Genomic DNA, 16,297 nt, shown 5'->3' on the forward strand with positions numbered 1-16,297 from the left:
TCGTCCGCAAACTTGATGATTGAGTTGGAGGCGTGCGTGGCCACACAGTCAACAGGGAGTACAGGAGAGGGCTCAGAACGCACCCCTTGTGGGGCCCCGTGTTGAGGATCAGTGGGGAGGAGATGTTGTTGCCTACCCTCACCACCTGGGGGCGGCCCGTCAGGAAGTCCAGTACCCAGTTGCACAGGGCGGGGTCGAGACCCAGGGTCTCGAGCTTGATGACGAGCTTGGAGGGTACTATGGTGTTGAATGCCGAGCTGTAGTCGATGAACAGCATTCTCACATAGGTATTCCTCTTGTCCAGGTGGGTTAGGGCAGTGTGCAGTGTGGTTGAGATTGCATCATCTGTGGACCTATTTGGGCGGTAAGCAAATTGGAGTGGGTCTAGGGTGTCAGGTAGGGTGGAGGTGATATGGTCCTTGACTAGTCTCTCAAAGCACTTCATGATGACGGAAGTGAGTGCTACGGGGCGGTAGTCGTTTAGCTCAGTTACCTTAGCTTTCTTGGGAACAGGAACAATGGTGGCCCTCTTGAAGCATGTGGGAACAGCAGACTGGTATAGGGATTGATTGAATATGTCCGTAAACACACCGGCCAGCTGGTCTGCGCATGCTCTGAGGGCGCGGCTGGGGATGCCGTCTGGGCCAGCAGCCTTGCGAGGGTTAACACGTTTAAATGTCTTACTCACCTCGGCTGCAGTGAAGGAGAGACCGCATGTTTTCGTTGCAGGCCGTGTCAGTGGCACTGTATTGTCCTCAAAGCGGGCAAAAAGTTATTTAGTCTGCCTGGGAGCAAGACATCCTGGTCCGTGACTGGGCTGGGTTTCTTCTTGTAGTCCGTGATTGACTGTAGACCCGGCCACATGCCTCTTGTGTCTGAGCCATTGAATTGAGATTCCACTTTGTCTCTGTACTGACGCTCTTGTTTAATAGCCTTGGAGGGAATAGCTGCATTGTTTATATTCGGACATGTTACCAGACACCTTGCCCTGATTAAAAGCAGTGGTTTGCCTTTCAGTTTCACGCGAATGCTGCCATCAATCCACGGTTTCTGGTTTGGGAATGTTTTTATCGTTGCTATGGGAATATCTTCGACGCACGTTCTAATGAACTCGCACACCGAATCAGCGTATTCGTCAATATTTCCATCTGACGAATACAAACATGTCCCAGTCCACGTGATGGAAGCAGTCTTGGAGTGTGGAGTCAGCTTGGTCTGACCAGCGTTGGACAGACTTCAGCGTGGGAGCCTCTTGTTTTAGTTTCTGCCTGTAGGCAGGGATCAGCAAAATGGAGTCGTGGTCAGCTTTTCCGAAAGGGGGGCGAGGCAGGGCCTTATATGCGTCGCGAAAGTTAGAGTAACAATGATCCAAGGTTTTACCACCCCTGGTTGCGCAATCGATATGCTGATAAAATTTAGGGAGTCTTGTTTTCAGATTAGCTTTGTTAAAATCCCCAGCTACAATGAATGCAGCCTCCGGATAAATGGTTTCCAGTTTGCAAAGAGTTAAATAAAGTTCGTTCAGAGCCATCGATGTGTCTGCTTGGGGGGGGATATATACGGCTGTGATTATAATCGAAGAGAATTCTCTTGGAAGATAATGCGGTCTACATTTGATTGTGAGGAATTCTAAATCAGGTGAACAGAAGGATTTGAGTTCCTGTATGTTTCCTTCATCACACCATGTCTCGTTAGTCATGAGGCATACGCCCCGCCACTCTTCTTACCAGAAAGATGTTTGTTTCTTTCATTTGATGCGTGGAGAAACCCGTTGGCTGCACCGCCCGGATAGCGTCTACAATTAACCTTTTGGGATAGGGGCAGCATTTTCAAAGAGGCCCCTCCTTTATAGTAGAATCCTCAAACCAGTTTCTAAAGACAGTTGACATCTAGTGGATGCCCTAGGAAGTGCAACCTCATCCATATCTCAATGTGTATTTGGTAGGCCAAGCTTTGTAAAACTACAAACCTGAGATGTCCCACTTCCTGGTTGGATTATTCTCAGGTTTTTGCCTGCCATATGAGTTCTGTTATACTCACAGACATCATTCAAACAGTTTTGGAAACGTCAGAGTGTTTTCTATCCAATACTAATAATAATATGCATATATTAGCATCTGGGATAGAAAAGGAGGCAGTTCACTCCGGGCACTCTATTCATCCAAAAGTGAAAATGTTGCCTCCTATCCCAAAAAGGTTAAACAATGCCACTTTATATAATGTTTACATACCCTACATTACTCATCTCATATGTATATACTGTACTCTATACCATCTACTGCATCTTGTTTACATACCCTACATTACTCATCTCATATGTATATACTGTACTCTATACCATCTACTGCATCTTGTTTACATACCCTACATTACTCATCTCATATGTATATACTGTACTCTATACCATCTACTGCATCTTGTTTACATACCCTACATTACTCATCTCATATGTATATACTGTACTCTATACCATCTATGTATCTTGCCTATGCCGCACGGCTCTCATCCATATATTTATATGTACATATTCTTATTAATTCCTTTTCACTGGTGTGTATAAGGTAGTTGTTGTGGAATTGTTAGATTACTTGTTAGATATTACTGCACTGTCGGAACTAGAAACACAAGCATTTCTCTACACTCACATTAACATCTGCTAACCATGTGTATGTGACCAATAAAATTGTAATTCATCATTACAGGATATCATAATTACATTATCAATATATTGTCATTATATCATCAATATATCATCAATATATCATCCTGAAAAGTCAAGTTAATTTTATACATTACTTTCTGTTTTCTTACTCTTTACATTAGTGAATATTGCATTATGTTTTTGGTTGACTTGATCAAAGATGATTCATATCTCTTCTGGTTTGGTTGGTCACTACTTTCTCTAGTCTGATCTCTTTGGGCCAGACTATGATCTATAAACTTGCCAGAAGTGAAACATAGGTATCTCAAATGCTGATTGGTTGATTCACATCATTGCCTTGCTATGTAAACAGAGGACACCAAAAAAGGAAAATAAAAAAACTTCAGAGGGGCAAGGAGATGTTCAGCCTATACCTTAATTAGCTAAGTAGTTAAATTATAACTAAAACTTACATTTGATTAGCTAGCTGATTTTCGAATTGATAGCAAGCAAGCTAAAGTTATTAGCTGGCTGGCTTTCTATGGACTGAACAATGCTAGTTGCTACTTGCTAGCCACAAGATTTTAACGGTTAACAGATTGCCATTGTTTAATATGACACCCATTTTTGTGCAGAACGGGTTGCTATAACATTTAGAAAATGTGTGTGATGATTTATCCACCTTATTCAGGTTGTTAGTAACAAACGATGTCAGAACTCCAGATGTTTGTGCTAGCTAGCTAGATACTGTGTGTTTGGGATGGCTGGAAGCGGGAAGGACTGGCTGGAAGGGATGGCTGGAAGGGATGGCTGGAAGCGGAAGGACTTGGCTGGAAGGGATGGCTGGAAACGGAAGGACTTGGGTGGAAGGGATGGCTGGAAGGGATGGCTGGAAGGGATGGCTGGAAGCAGAAGGAATTGGGTGGAAGGGATTGGAATGGAAGCTGAAGGACTTGGGTGGATGGGATGGCTGGAAGCGGAAGGACTTAGGTGGAAGGGATGGCTGGAAGGGATGGCTGGAAGAGATGGCTGGAAGAGATGGCTGGAAGCTGAAGGACTTGGGTGGAAGGGATGGCTGGAAGCTGAAGGACTTGGCTGGAAGGGATGGCTGGAAGGGATGGCTGGAAGCTGAAGGAATTGGGTGGAAGGGATTGGAATGGAAGCTGAAGGACTTGGGTGGATGGGATGGCTGGAAGGGATGGCTGGAAGGGATGGCTGGAAGGGATAGCTGGAAGCTGAAGGATTTGGGTGGAAGGGATGGCTGGAAGCTGAAGGACTTGGGTGGAAGGGATGGCTGGAAGGGATGGCTGGAAGCTGAAGGACTTGGGTGGAAGGGATGGCTGGAAGGGATGGCTGGAAGCTGAAGGACTTGGGTGGAAGGGATGGCTGGAAGGGATGGTTGGAAGGGATAGCTGGAAGCTGAAGGACTTGGGTGGAAGGGATGGCTGGAAGGGTTGGCTGGAAGGGATGGCTGGAAGCTGAAGGACTTGGGTGGAAGGGATGGCTGGAAGCGGAAGGACTTGGGTGGAAGGGATGGCTGGAAGGGATGGCTGGAAGGGATGGCTGGAAGCTGAAGGACTTGGGTGGAAGGGATGGCTGGAAGGGATGGCTGGTAGGGATGGCTGGAAGCTGAAGGACTTGGGTGGAAGGGATGGCTGGAAGCTGAAGGACTTGGGTGGAAGGAATGGCTGGAAGCGGAAGGACTTGGCTGGAAGGGATGGCTGGTAGGGATGGCTGGAAGGGATGGCTGGAAGCTGAAGGACTTGGGTGGAAGGGATGGCTGGAAGCGGAAGGACTTGGCTGGAAGGGATGGCTGGAACCTGAAGGACTTGGGTGGAAGGGATGGCTGGAAGGGATGGCTGGAAGGATGGCTGGAAGGATGGCTGGAAGCTGAAGGACTTGGGTGGAAGGGATGGCTGGAAGGGATGGCTGGAAGCTGAAGGTCTTGGGTGGAAGGGATGGCTGGAAGGGATGGCTGGAAGGGATGGCGGGAAGGGATGGCTGGAACCTGAAGGACTTGGGTGGAAGGGATGGCTGGAAGGGATGGCTGGTAGGGATGGCTGGAAGGGATGGCTGGAAGCTGAAGGACTTGGGTGGAAGGGATGGCTGGAAGGGATGGCTGGAAGGGATGGCTGGAAGCTGAAGGACTTGGGTGGAAGGGATGGCTGGAAGGGATGGCTGGAAGGGGTGGCTGGAAGGGGTGGCTGGAAGGGATGGCTGGAAGGGATGCTATAGCAACTAAAAGGAACTAACAGCAAATTGATCATGTATGCTATAGCAACTAAAGGAACTAACAGCAAATTGATCATGTATGCTATAGCAACTAAAAGGAACTAACAACAAATTGATCATGTATGCTATAGCAACTAAAAGGAACTAACAGCAAATTGATCATGTATGCTATAGCAACTAAAAGGAACTAACAGCAAATTGATCATGTATGCTATAGCAACTAAAAGGAACTAACAGCAAATTGATCATGTATGCTATAGCAACTAAAAGGAACTAACAGCAAATTGATCATGTATGCTATAGCAACTAAAAGGAACTAACAGCAAATTGATCATGTATGCTATAGCAACTAAAAGGAACTAACAGCAAATTGATCATGTATGCAATAGCAACTAAAAGGAACTAACAGCAAATTGATCATGTATGCTATAGCAACTAAAAGGAACTAACAGCAAATTGATCATGTATGCTATAGCAACTAAAAGGAACTAACAGCAAATTGATCATGTATGCTATAGCAACTAAAAGGAACTAACAGCAAATTGATCATGTATGCTATAGCAACTAAAGGAACTAACAGCAAATTGATCATGTATGCTATAGCAACTAAAAGGAACTAACAACAAATTGATCATGTATGCTATAGCAACTAAAAGGAACTAACAGCAAATTGGCAGTTGAATATGTGTGGATATTAGGCCTACTGATGGCTGATACAGATATTATTTAAATTGATAGAATCAGGAAACAGAGAAAGTATGGGTAGCCTATAATAAAGACCTTCGAGGGTGTCCATCCTGCAAGTTAAACGGCTGTACAATTTAATAGTGATTGGTCTGAATTAAACTATGAACTGTCGTGGTTGGTCTGAATTAAACTATGAACTGTCGTGGTTGGTCTGAATTAAACTATGAACTGTCGTGGTTGGTCTGAATTAAACTATGAACTGTCGTGGTTGGTCTGAATTAAACTATGAACTGTCATGGTTGGTCTGAATTAAACTATGAACTGTCATGGTTGGTCTGAATTAAACTATGAACTGTCGTGGTTGGTCTGAATTAAACTATGAACTGTCGTGGTTGGTTTGAATTAAACTATGAACTGTCGTGGTTGGTCTGAATTAAACTATGAACTGTCGTGGTTGGTCTGAATTAAACTATGAACTGTCGTGGTTGGTCTGAATTAAAATAACCAGCATGAAGACAAAATTATTTTCTATTATTTTCTATATTACCAAACATGGACAGACAGACAGACAGACAGACAGACAGACAGACAGACAGACAGACAGACAGACAGACAGACAGACAGACAGACAGGACTGGCCACCCCGCATATGCTCTCTCTAATTCTCTCTTTCTTTCTCTCTCTCTGAGGACCTGAGCCCTAGGACCATGCCCCAGGACTACCTGACATGATGACTCCTTGCTGTCCCCAGTCCACCTGACCGTGCTGCTGCTCCAGTTTCAACTGTTCTGCCTTATTATTATTCGACCATTCTGGTCATTTATGAACGTTTGAACATCTTGGCCATGTTCTGTTATAATCTCCACCCGGCACAGCCAGAAGAGGACTGGCCACCCCTGATAGCCTGGTTCCTCTCTAGGTTTCTTCCTAGGTTTTGGCCTTTCTAGGGAGTTTTTCCTAGCCACTGTGCTTCTACACCTGCATTGCTTGCTGTTTGGGGTTTTAGGCTGGGTTTCTGTACAGCACTTTGAGATATCAGCTGATGTACAAAGGGCTATATAAATACATTTGATTTGATTTGATTTGATTTGATGTCTTCACAATTATTCTACAATTCTAAAACGTTTGACCGGTAGTGTATGTGGACACACCCATTGCTGACAGGTGTATAAAATCGAGCACACAGCCATGCAATCTCCATAGACAAACATTGGTAGTAGAATGGCCTTACTGAAGAGCTCAGTGACTTTCAATGTGGCACCGTCATAGGATGCCACCTTTCCATCAAGTCAGTTCGTCAAATTTCTGCACTGCCAGAGCTGCCCTGTTCAAATGTAAGTGCTGTTAGTGTGAAGTGGAAACATCTATGAGCACAACGACTCAGCTGCGAAGTGATAGGCCACACAAGCTCACAGAATGGGACAGCCAAGTGCTGAAGCACGCAGTGTGGAAAAATAGTCTGTCCTTGGCTGCAACACTCACTAGTTAGTTCCAAACTGCCTCTGGATCAACGTCAGCACAATAACTTTTCGTCAGGAGCTCCATTAAATGGGTTTCCATGGCCGAGTAGCCACACATAAGCCTAAAATCACAATGCACAATGTCAAGCATCGGCGGGAGTGGTGTAACGCTTGCCGCCATAGGACTCTGTTTACCAGGGTTCGGGCTAGGCCCCTTAGTTCCAGTGAGGGAAATCTTAACACTACATTCTAGATGATTCTGTGCTTCCAACTTTGTGGCAACAGTTTGGGAATGCCCTTTCCTGTTTCAGCATGACAATACCCCATAAAGAAAGCAAGATCGATACATAAATGGTTCGTTGAGATAGGTGTGGAAGAACATGACTGGCCTGCCCTGAACTCAACCCCATCAAACACCTTTGGGATGAATTGGAACGAGCCAGGTCTATTCGCCCAACATCAGTGCCTGACCTCGCTAATGGTCTTGTGGCTGAATGGAAGCAAGTCTCCGTAGAAGTGTTCCAACATCTAATGGAAAGCCTTCCCAGAAAAGTGGAGGCTGTTATAGCACCAAAGGGGGAGACGTTCGACAGGAAGGTGTCCACGTTTCGGTCATGTAGTGTTTTACATATTCTATCCATGTACTGTCCATGTTGTCTTTACTTTTTAGATATGTGTGTATTGTTGTGTATTGTTAAATTTTAGATACTACTACACTGTTGGAGCTAGGAACACAAGCATTTAGTTAGATACTACTACACTGTTGGAGCTAGGAACACAAGCATTTAGTTAGATACTACTACACTGTTGGAGCTAGGAACACAAGCATTTAGTTAGATACTACTGTACTGTTGGAGCTAGAAACACAAGCATTTAGTTAGATACTACTACACTGTTGGAGCTAGGAACACAAGCATTTAGTTAGATACTACTACACTGTTGGAGCTAGGAACACACGCATTTAGTTAGATACTACTGTACTGTTGGAGCTAGAAACACAAGCATTTAGTTAGATACTACTACACTGTTGGAGCGAGAAACACAAGCATTTAGTTAGATACTACTACACTGTTGGAGCTAGGAACACAAGCATTTAGTTAGATACTACTACACTGTTGGAGCTAGGAACACAAGCATTTAGTTAGATACTACTACACTGTTGGAGCTAGGAACACAAGCATTTAGTTAGATACTACTACACTGTTGGAGCTAGGAACACACGCATTTAGTTAGATACTACTACACTGTTGGAGCTAGAAACACAAGCATTTAGTTAGATACTACTACACTGTTGGAGCTAGGAACACAAGCATTTAGTTAGATACTACTGCACTGTTGGAGCTAGAAACACAAGCATTTAGTTAGATACTACTACACTGTTGGAGCTAGGAACACAAGCATTTAGTTAGATACTACTACACTGTTGGAGCTAGGAACACAAGCATTTAGTTAGATACTACTACACTGTTGGAGCGAGAAACACAAGCATTTAGTTAGATACTACTACACTGTTGGAGCTAGGAACACAAGCATTTAGTTAGATACTACTACACTGTTGGAGCTAGGAACACAAGCATTTCGTTAGATACTACTAAACTGTTGGAGCTAGGAACACAAGCATTTAGTTAGATACTACGACACTGTTGGAGCTAGGAACACAAGCATTTAGTTAGATACTACTACACTGTTGGAGCTAGGAACACAAGCATTTAGTTAGATACTACTACACTGTTGGAGCTAGGAACACAAGCATTTAGTTAGATACTACTACACTGTTGGAGCTAGGAACACACGCATTTAGTTAGATACTACTGTACTGTTGGAGCTAGAAACACAAGCATTTACAAGTTGGAGCATTTAGTTAGATACTACTACACTGTTGGAGCTAGGAACACAAGCATTTAGTTAGATACTACTACACTGTTGGAAGGAACACAAGCATTTAGTTAGATACTACTACACTGTTGGAGCTAGGAACACAAGCATTTAGTTAGATACTACTACACTGTTGGAGCTAGGAACACAAGCATTTAGTTAGATACTACTACACTGTTGGAGCTAGGAACACAAGCATTTAGTTAGATACTACTACACTGTTGGAGCTAGAAACACAAGCATTTAGTTAGATACTACTACACTGTTGGAGCTAGGAACACAAGCATTTAGATACTACTACACTGTTGGAGCTAGGAACACAAGCATTTAGTTAGATACTACTACACTGTTGGAGCTAGGAACACAAGCATTTAGTTAGATACTACTACACTGTTGGAGCTAGGAACACAAGCATTTAGTTAGATACTACTACACTGTTGGAGCTAGGAACACAATTTAGTTAGATACTACTTGTTGGAGTTTTAGTTAGATACTACTACACTGTTGGAGCTAGGAACACAAGCATTTAGTTAGATACTACTACACTGTTGGAGCTAGGAACACAAAAATTTAGTTAGATACTACTACACTGTTGGAGCTAGGAACACAAGCATTTAGTTAGATACTACTACACTGTTGGAGCTAGGAACACAAACATTTAGTTAGATACTACTACACTGTTGGAGCTAGAAACACAAGCATTTAGTTAGATACTACTGTACTGTTGGAGCTAGGAACACAAGCATTTAGTTAGATACTACTGCACTGTTGGAGCTAGGAACACAAGCATTTAGTTAGATACTACTGCACTGTTGGAGCTAGGAACACAAGCATTTAGTTAGATACTACTACACTGTTGGAGCTAGGAACACAAACATTTAGTTAGATACTACTACACTGTTGGAGCTAGGAACACAAGCATTTAGTTAGATACTACTGACCTGTTGGAGCTAGGAACACAAGCATTTAGTTAGATACTACTACACTGTTGGAGCTAGGAACACAAGCATTTAGTTAGATACTACTACACTGTTGGAGCTAGGAACACAAGCATTTTGCTAAACCCGCAATAACATCTGCTAAATATATAGGCGAATAATATAATTTGATTTTATCTGATCTCCCTCCCACAAAAACAGACCCCTGAAGACGCCACCTTTCTCTAAATCGGGAGAGACCCCAGAGTTGCCTCCTGAGAGCCAAATTTTCCTGTTCCTGGTTTGGGTTGTCATGGAAACTGGAGAGCCTCCCTGGAACTAGAATGCTGTGGAAATGGAATGGAGGAGGGCTAATCTAGAGCTCTACTTCTATCACTGACCTTTATATACTACATGTTCTGTGGTGTTCAAAGGTCATCCCTGGACTCTGGAGTTATATACTGCATGTTGTGTGGTGTTCAAAGACTCATCCCTGGACTCTGGAGTTATATACTGCATGTTGTGTGGTGTTCAAAGACTCAGCCCTGGACTCTGGAGTTATATACTGCATGTTGTGTGGTGTTCAAAGACTCAGCCCTGGACTCTGGAGTTATATACTGCATGTTGTGTGGTGTTCAAAGACTCAGCCCTGGACTCTGGAGTTATATACTGCATGTTGTGTGGTGTTCAAAGACTCAGCCCTGGACTCTGGAGTTATATACTGCATGTTGTGTGGTGTTCAAAGACTCAGCCCTGGACTCTGGAGTTATATACTGCATGTTGTGTGGTGTTCAAAGACTCAGCCCTGGACTCTGGAGTTATATACTGCATGTTGTGTGGTGTTCAAAGACTCAGCCCTGGACTCTGGAGTTATATACTGCATGTTGTGTGGTGTTCAAAGACTCAGCCCTGGACTCTGGAGTTATATACTGCATGTTGTGTGGTGTTCAAAGACTCAGCCCTGGACTCTGGAGTTATATACATGTTGTGTGGTGTTCAAAGACTCAGCCCTGGACTCTGGAGTTACTCTCTCTAAATGTGTTTTAATGTTGCTGCCAGGTGTTTTTCATGCTGTGTAGTCACACACACAAACAACTACCATTTGGAACGTGTTTTTTTCCCCCATTTAACGTAACTATTTTCCTCCAGTCAAACATGGCCTTGGCTCACAGAGGCTCATATTCTATTTCCCAATGCCAATCTAAGTGCAAAATTGAAACCACTCAAAAGCGTTGCAGAAATGTTAACGGTATTTCATGACTTACAAGTAAGTGGGAGCTTTTAACAGAATAAATAGTCACTCAAAAAAAAAAAAAATCTGAAATGCTGCTATGGTAAAGCAGCCTATACTCTTAGAAGTGGAGGTACATAGAAGAACCTTTAGGGTTGCCGCACTGGCGTAACCAGTTGAAAAAGGTTCCTCGAAGGAAACTATATGAAAAGGGTCTTCGAAGAACCCCCGTGTAAAGGTTCAATCAATCTGATAGGCTGCCAACTCTACAATCTATCTACCTTCAATCCGGAACCTTTTAGTGATGGGAGCAGTTACATTTGGAACCTTTTAGTGATGGGAGGAGTTACATTTGGAACCTTTTAGTGATGGGAGGAGTTACATTTGGAACCTTTTATTGATGGGAGGAGTTACATTTGGAACCTTTTTTAATAATTTTTGTAGAGTTGGCAGCCTATCAGATTGAATGAGTGGGTTTCAGATAGTTGTTAGTGTAAATTCCATTCCTGTTCATCATGTTAAGTTTGTACACCGCATTTTAAAATGTTTCTGGAATATTTATGACATATTCTAATATAATAACAACATTGTTGATTACATTTTTTATTTATTTTTTATTTATTTCACCTTTATTTAACCAGGTAGGCAAGTTGAGAACAATTTCTCATTTACAATTGCGACCTGGCCAAGATAAAGCAAAGCAGTTCGACACATACAACGACACAGAGTTACACATGGAGTAAAACAAACATACAGTCAATAATACAATAAAAAAATAAGTCTATATACAATGTGAGCAAATGAGGTGAGATAAGGGAGGTAAATACAATGAATAGGTCATGGTGGCGAAGTAAATACAATATAGCAAGTGAAACACTGGAACGGTAGATTTGCAGTGGAAGAATGTGCAAGATAGAGATAGAAATAATGGGGTGTAAAGGAGCAAAATAAATAAATAAATACAGTAGGGGGAGAGGTAGTTGTTTGGGCTAAATTATAGATATGTACGGAGCAGTGAGCTGCTCTGCCAGCTGGTGCTTAAAGCTAGTGAGGGAGATAAGATATTACATGTCGTAATAGTGGTAACTATTCCAACCTTAAGATGTGCATAGGCTCTTGAGGAACTCATACACCACTGTTAGCCTGATTGAAGCAATAACACCAACACCATCAACCTTAACACGTGATGACAATACAACAGAATGTATGAACAGGAGTGACATTTACTCTAACGAGTGGTCCCCCCCAAGAAATTAAAACCACGCCACTACTAAGCGTGTCTTCGTCGGGGTCTGGAAATAAATCCCAAGCATGTCAAACATAAGTATTTTACACTCTTGCACTCTTCGGCTGTCCCCAACCATTTGAAGAAGACATTTTGGTTCCAGGTAGGACACTTTTGGTTCCAGGTTGAACCCTTTCCACAGAGAGTTCTATATGGATCCCAAAATAGTTCTACCTAGAACTAAAAAGGGTTCTATTTGGAACCGAAAAGGGTTCTCCTATGGGGACAGCCCGGAGAAACCTTTTGGAACCATTGTTTCTAGCTAAGAGTGTACAAGTGTAGGAAAGTCCCAAGATAAGCAGTTAAACAGGTGTCTGGTATCCTGTTCTGAAGCCTGTGGCTCTGAAGCCTCCAGGCAGGGAGTAAATGTCATGTGAAGTGACTGGTGTTGCTCTGTCATCACCTCTCAAGATTTTTCTTTTTTTGCACTACTAATAATCAACAGGCAATAGTCCATATTCTCCATTGTGAGACATCCATTGTGAGAGGTCATGTTATGGGTGATATAAAATCTCGTTACATCTTTGTTTATACAGTCTTACAGTTTTTAGTTTTTTTTAAATATAAGCTTTATTTAACAAGGCAAGTCAGTTAAGAACAAATTATTAGATACAATGACAGCCTGCCCTCGCTAAAACCCTGACGACGCTGGGCCACGTCTGCACCGCCCGATGGGACTCCCAATCACAGCCGGTTGTGATACAGCCTGGAATCAAACCAGGGTCTGTAGTGACGCCTCTAACACTGAGATGCAGTGACTTAGATTGCTGCGCCACTTGGGCAGAACTTCATGGAGACTTTTCTCGAATAAGATAGAGGAAGACTCAAAATAATGCTTCACTGGATCTGTAAAAACTCATTAACCCACAGAAGTGGTTGACAATGAACTAAATCCTATGGAAACATAAGCAGTAAAAAAAGTATACTGTTGCTGTTCTGAAGAATGTGTCTGATGCCTGTGGCTCCTTCCAGCCGCCAGGCAATGCGTGCTTTGTGAAAATGACCGCTATTACTCCATCATCATCATCTCTGAAGATAGTCTATAAGTGAGGTCCTCATTCATCACCTGGCGTGTGTGGAGTAGGAGCTATGGATGCCCTGGCGACATTGGGTTCGTGCAACTTAATAAAGATCTCTATGCTCCCCTGCGACAATGATGAATGACCCGCTGCAGCAAAACACATGACGTGAGCAGCCAGGGGGCGGATGGGAGAACAGACTGGCTAGTTACTAGATTCAGGCCAGGGGGCGGATGGGAGAACAGACTGGCTAGTTACTAGATTCAGGCCAGGGGGCGGATGGGAGAACAGACTGGCTAGTTACTAGATTCAGGCCAGGGGGCAGATGGGAGAACAGACTGGCTAGTTACTAGATTCAGGCCAGGGGGCGGATGGGAGAACAGACTGGCTAGTTACTAGATTCAGGCCAGGGGGCAGATGGGAGAACAGACTGGCTAGTTACTAGATTCAGGCCAGGGGGCAGATGGGAGAACAGACTGGCTAGTTACTAGATTCAGGCCAGGGGGCGGATGGGAGAACAGACTGGCTAGTTACTAGATTCAGGCCAGGGGGCGGATGGGAGAACAGACTGGCTATTTACTATATTCAGGCCAGGGGGCGGATGGGAGAACAGACTGGCTAGTTACTAGATTCAGGCCAGGGGGCAGATGGGAGAACAGACTGGCTAGTTACTAGATTCAGGCCAGGGGGCAGATGGGAGAACAGACTGGCTAGTTACTAGATTCAGGCCAGGGGGCGGATGGGAGAACAGACTGGCTAGTTACTAGATTCAGGCCAGGGGGCGGATGGGAGAACAGACTGGCTATTTCAGGCCAGGGGGAGGATGGGACTATATTCAGGCCAGGGGGCGGATGGGAGAACAGACTGGCTAGTTACTAGATTCAGGCCAGGGGGCAGATGGGAGAACAGACTGGCTAGTTACTAGATTCAGGCCAGGGGGCGGATGGGAGAACAGACTGGCTAGTTACTAGATTCAGGCCAGGGGGCGGATGGGAGAACAGACTGGCTAGTTACTAGATTCAGGCCAGGGGGCGGATGGGAGAACAGACTGGCTAGTTACTAGATTCAGGCCAGGGGAGGATGGGAGAACAGACTGGCTAGTTACTAGATTCAGGCCAGGGGGCGGATGGGAGAACAGACTGGCTAGTTACTAGATTCAGGCCAGGGGCGGATGGGAGAACAGACTGGCTAGTTAGGCTAGATGGCTCAGGCCAGGGGGCGGATGGGAGAACAGACTGGCTAGTTACTAGATTCAGGCCAGGGGGCAGATGGGAGAACAGACTGGCTAGTTACTAGATGTAGGCCAGGGGGCGGATGGGAGAACAGACTGGCTAGTTACTAGATTCAGGCCAGGGGGCGGATGGGAGAACAGACTGGCTAGTTACTAGATGTAGGCCAGTTCACAGGGGGTTCATCTGAAATGGCACACTAATCTATATATAGGAGATTACTTGGAACATGAGCCCTATGAATAGAGTTTCATTTGGGATCTGGTCAATGTGAGTAGTAACAGTTAATGCTAGGTCAATGTAACAGTTAATGCTAGGTCAATGTAACAGTTAATGCTAGGTCAATGTAACAGTTAATGCTAGGTCAATGTAACAGTTAATGCTAGTTCAATGTGGCTAGTAACAGTTAATGCTAGCTACAGGAATGCATGGGATGGGGCCATGGCCAATGCTTCAGGATATTGGGTTCCCTGCATACAAGGGAGAATATGTTGATATAATTCACCCAAAAATGATTTGTTTAAGCGTAAAAAACAGTGTGATATGTGAAATGATCAAACTCTTTCATAGAATCCATACCAGTGAGTGGGAGTATAGGCTAGCTGGAGGAATGGATAGAGTCAGTGGCAGTGTACTTGGTTCTTTGCTCATATAGCCAGGAGAAGTTGGCAGAAATCCTAACGAAAAACCTTAACATTTACAGTAAAATACTGTCTTGCAGAGCAAAGGTCAAGTACAATATAGGTCAAAAGTTTTAGAACACCCACTCATTCAATGATGTTTCTTTATTTAAAACATTTTTTTGTTATAGTGAATACATCAAAACTATGAAATAACACATATGGGTCATGTAGTAACCAAAAAAGTGTTAAGAAATCTAAATATATTTTATATCTGAGATTCTTCAAATAGCCACCCTTTCCCTTGGTAACAGCTTTGCACACTCTTGACATTCTCTCAACCAGCTTCATGAGGTAGTCACCTGGAATGTATTTCAATTAACAGGTGTGTCATTCTACATGTATTTCCTTCTTCATGTGTTTGAGCCAATCAGTTGTGTTGTGACAAGGTAGGTGTTGTATACAGAAGATAACCCTATTTGGTAAAAGACCAAGTCCATATTATGGCAAGAACAGCTCAAATAAGCAAAGAGAAACGACAGTCCATCATTACTGTAAGATATGAAGGTCAGTCAATTCAGAATATTTCAACAACTTTTAAAGTTTCTTCAAGTGCAGTCGCAAAAACCATCAAGCGCTATAATGAAATTGGCTCTCATGAGGACCGTCACAAGAAAAGGAAGACCCAGAGTTACCTCTGCTGCAGATGACAAGTTCATTAGAGTTTTCAGTCCAGGAAATTGCAGTCCAAATAAATGCTTCACAGAGTTCAAGTAACAGACACATCTCAACATCAACTGTTCAGAGGAGACTGTGTGAATCAGGTCAAATTGGTCGAATTGCTGCAAAGAAACCACTACTAAAGGACACCAATAAGAAGAACAGGCTTGCTTGGGCCAAGAAACACAAGCATTGCATGTTAGACCGGTGGAAATTTGTCCTTTGGTCTGGTGTCCAAACCGGAGATTTTTGGTTCCAACCGCCGTGTCTTTGTGAGACGCAGTGTAGTTGAACAGATGATCTCCACATGTGTTGTTCCCACCGTGAAGCATGGAGGAGGAGGTGTGATGGTGTGGGTGTGCTTTGCTGTTGACACTGTCT

The 16,297-nt window shown here is 43.7% G+C and overlaps 1 protein-coding gene across 1 annotated transcript; it reads right to left on the reverse strand.

Moving 5' to 3' along the window:
• Positions 1-3,627: 3,627 nt before the first annotated feature.
• LOC135559860 (uncharacterized) lies at positions 3,628-4,908 on the reverse strand. The gene has a single exon (XM_065000747.1). It carries the CDS (start codon positions 4,906-4,908, stop codon positions 3,628-3,630), a length of 1,281 nt encoding a protein of 426 aa, XP_064856819.1.
• Positions 4,909-16,297: the final 11,389 nt, after the last annotated feature.

The sequence above is a fragment of the Oncorhynchus nerka genome, linkage group LG15 (assembly GCF_034236695.1).
Source record: "Oncorhynchus nerka isolate Pitt River linkage group LG15, Oner_Uvic_2.0, whole genome shotgun sequence".
Classification (NCBI taxonomy): Eukaryota; Metazoa; Chordata; class Actinopteri; order Salmoniformes; family Salmonidae; genus Oncorhynchus; species Oncorhynchus nerka.

Coding starts and splice junctions, on each gene's coding strand:
- LOC135559860 (XM_065000747.1), bottom strand. CDS start 4,908: ATGATCAATTTGCTGTTAGTTCCTTTTAGTTGCTATAGCATCCCTTCC.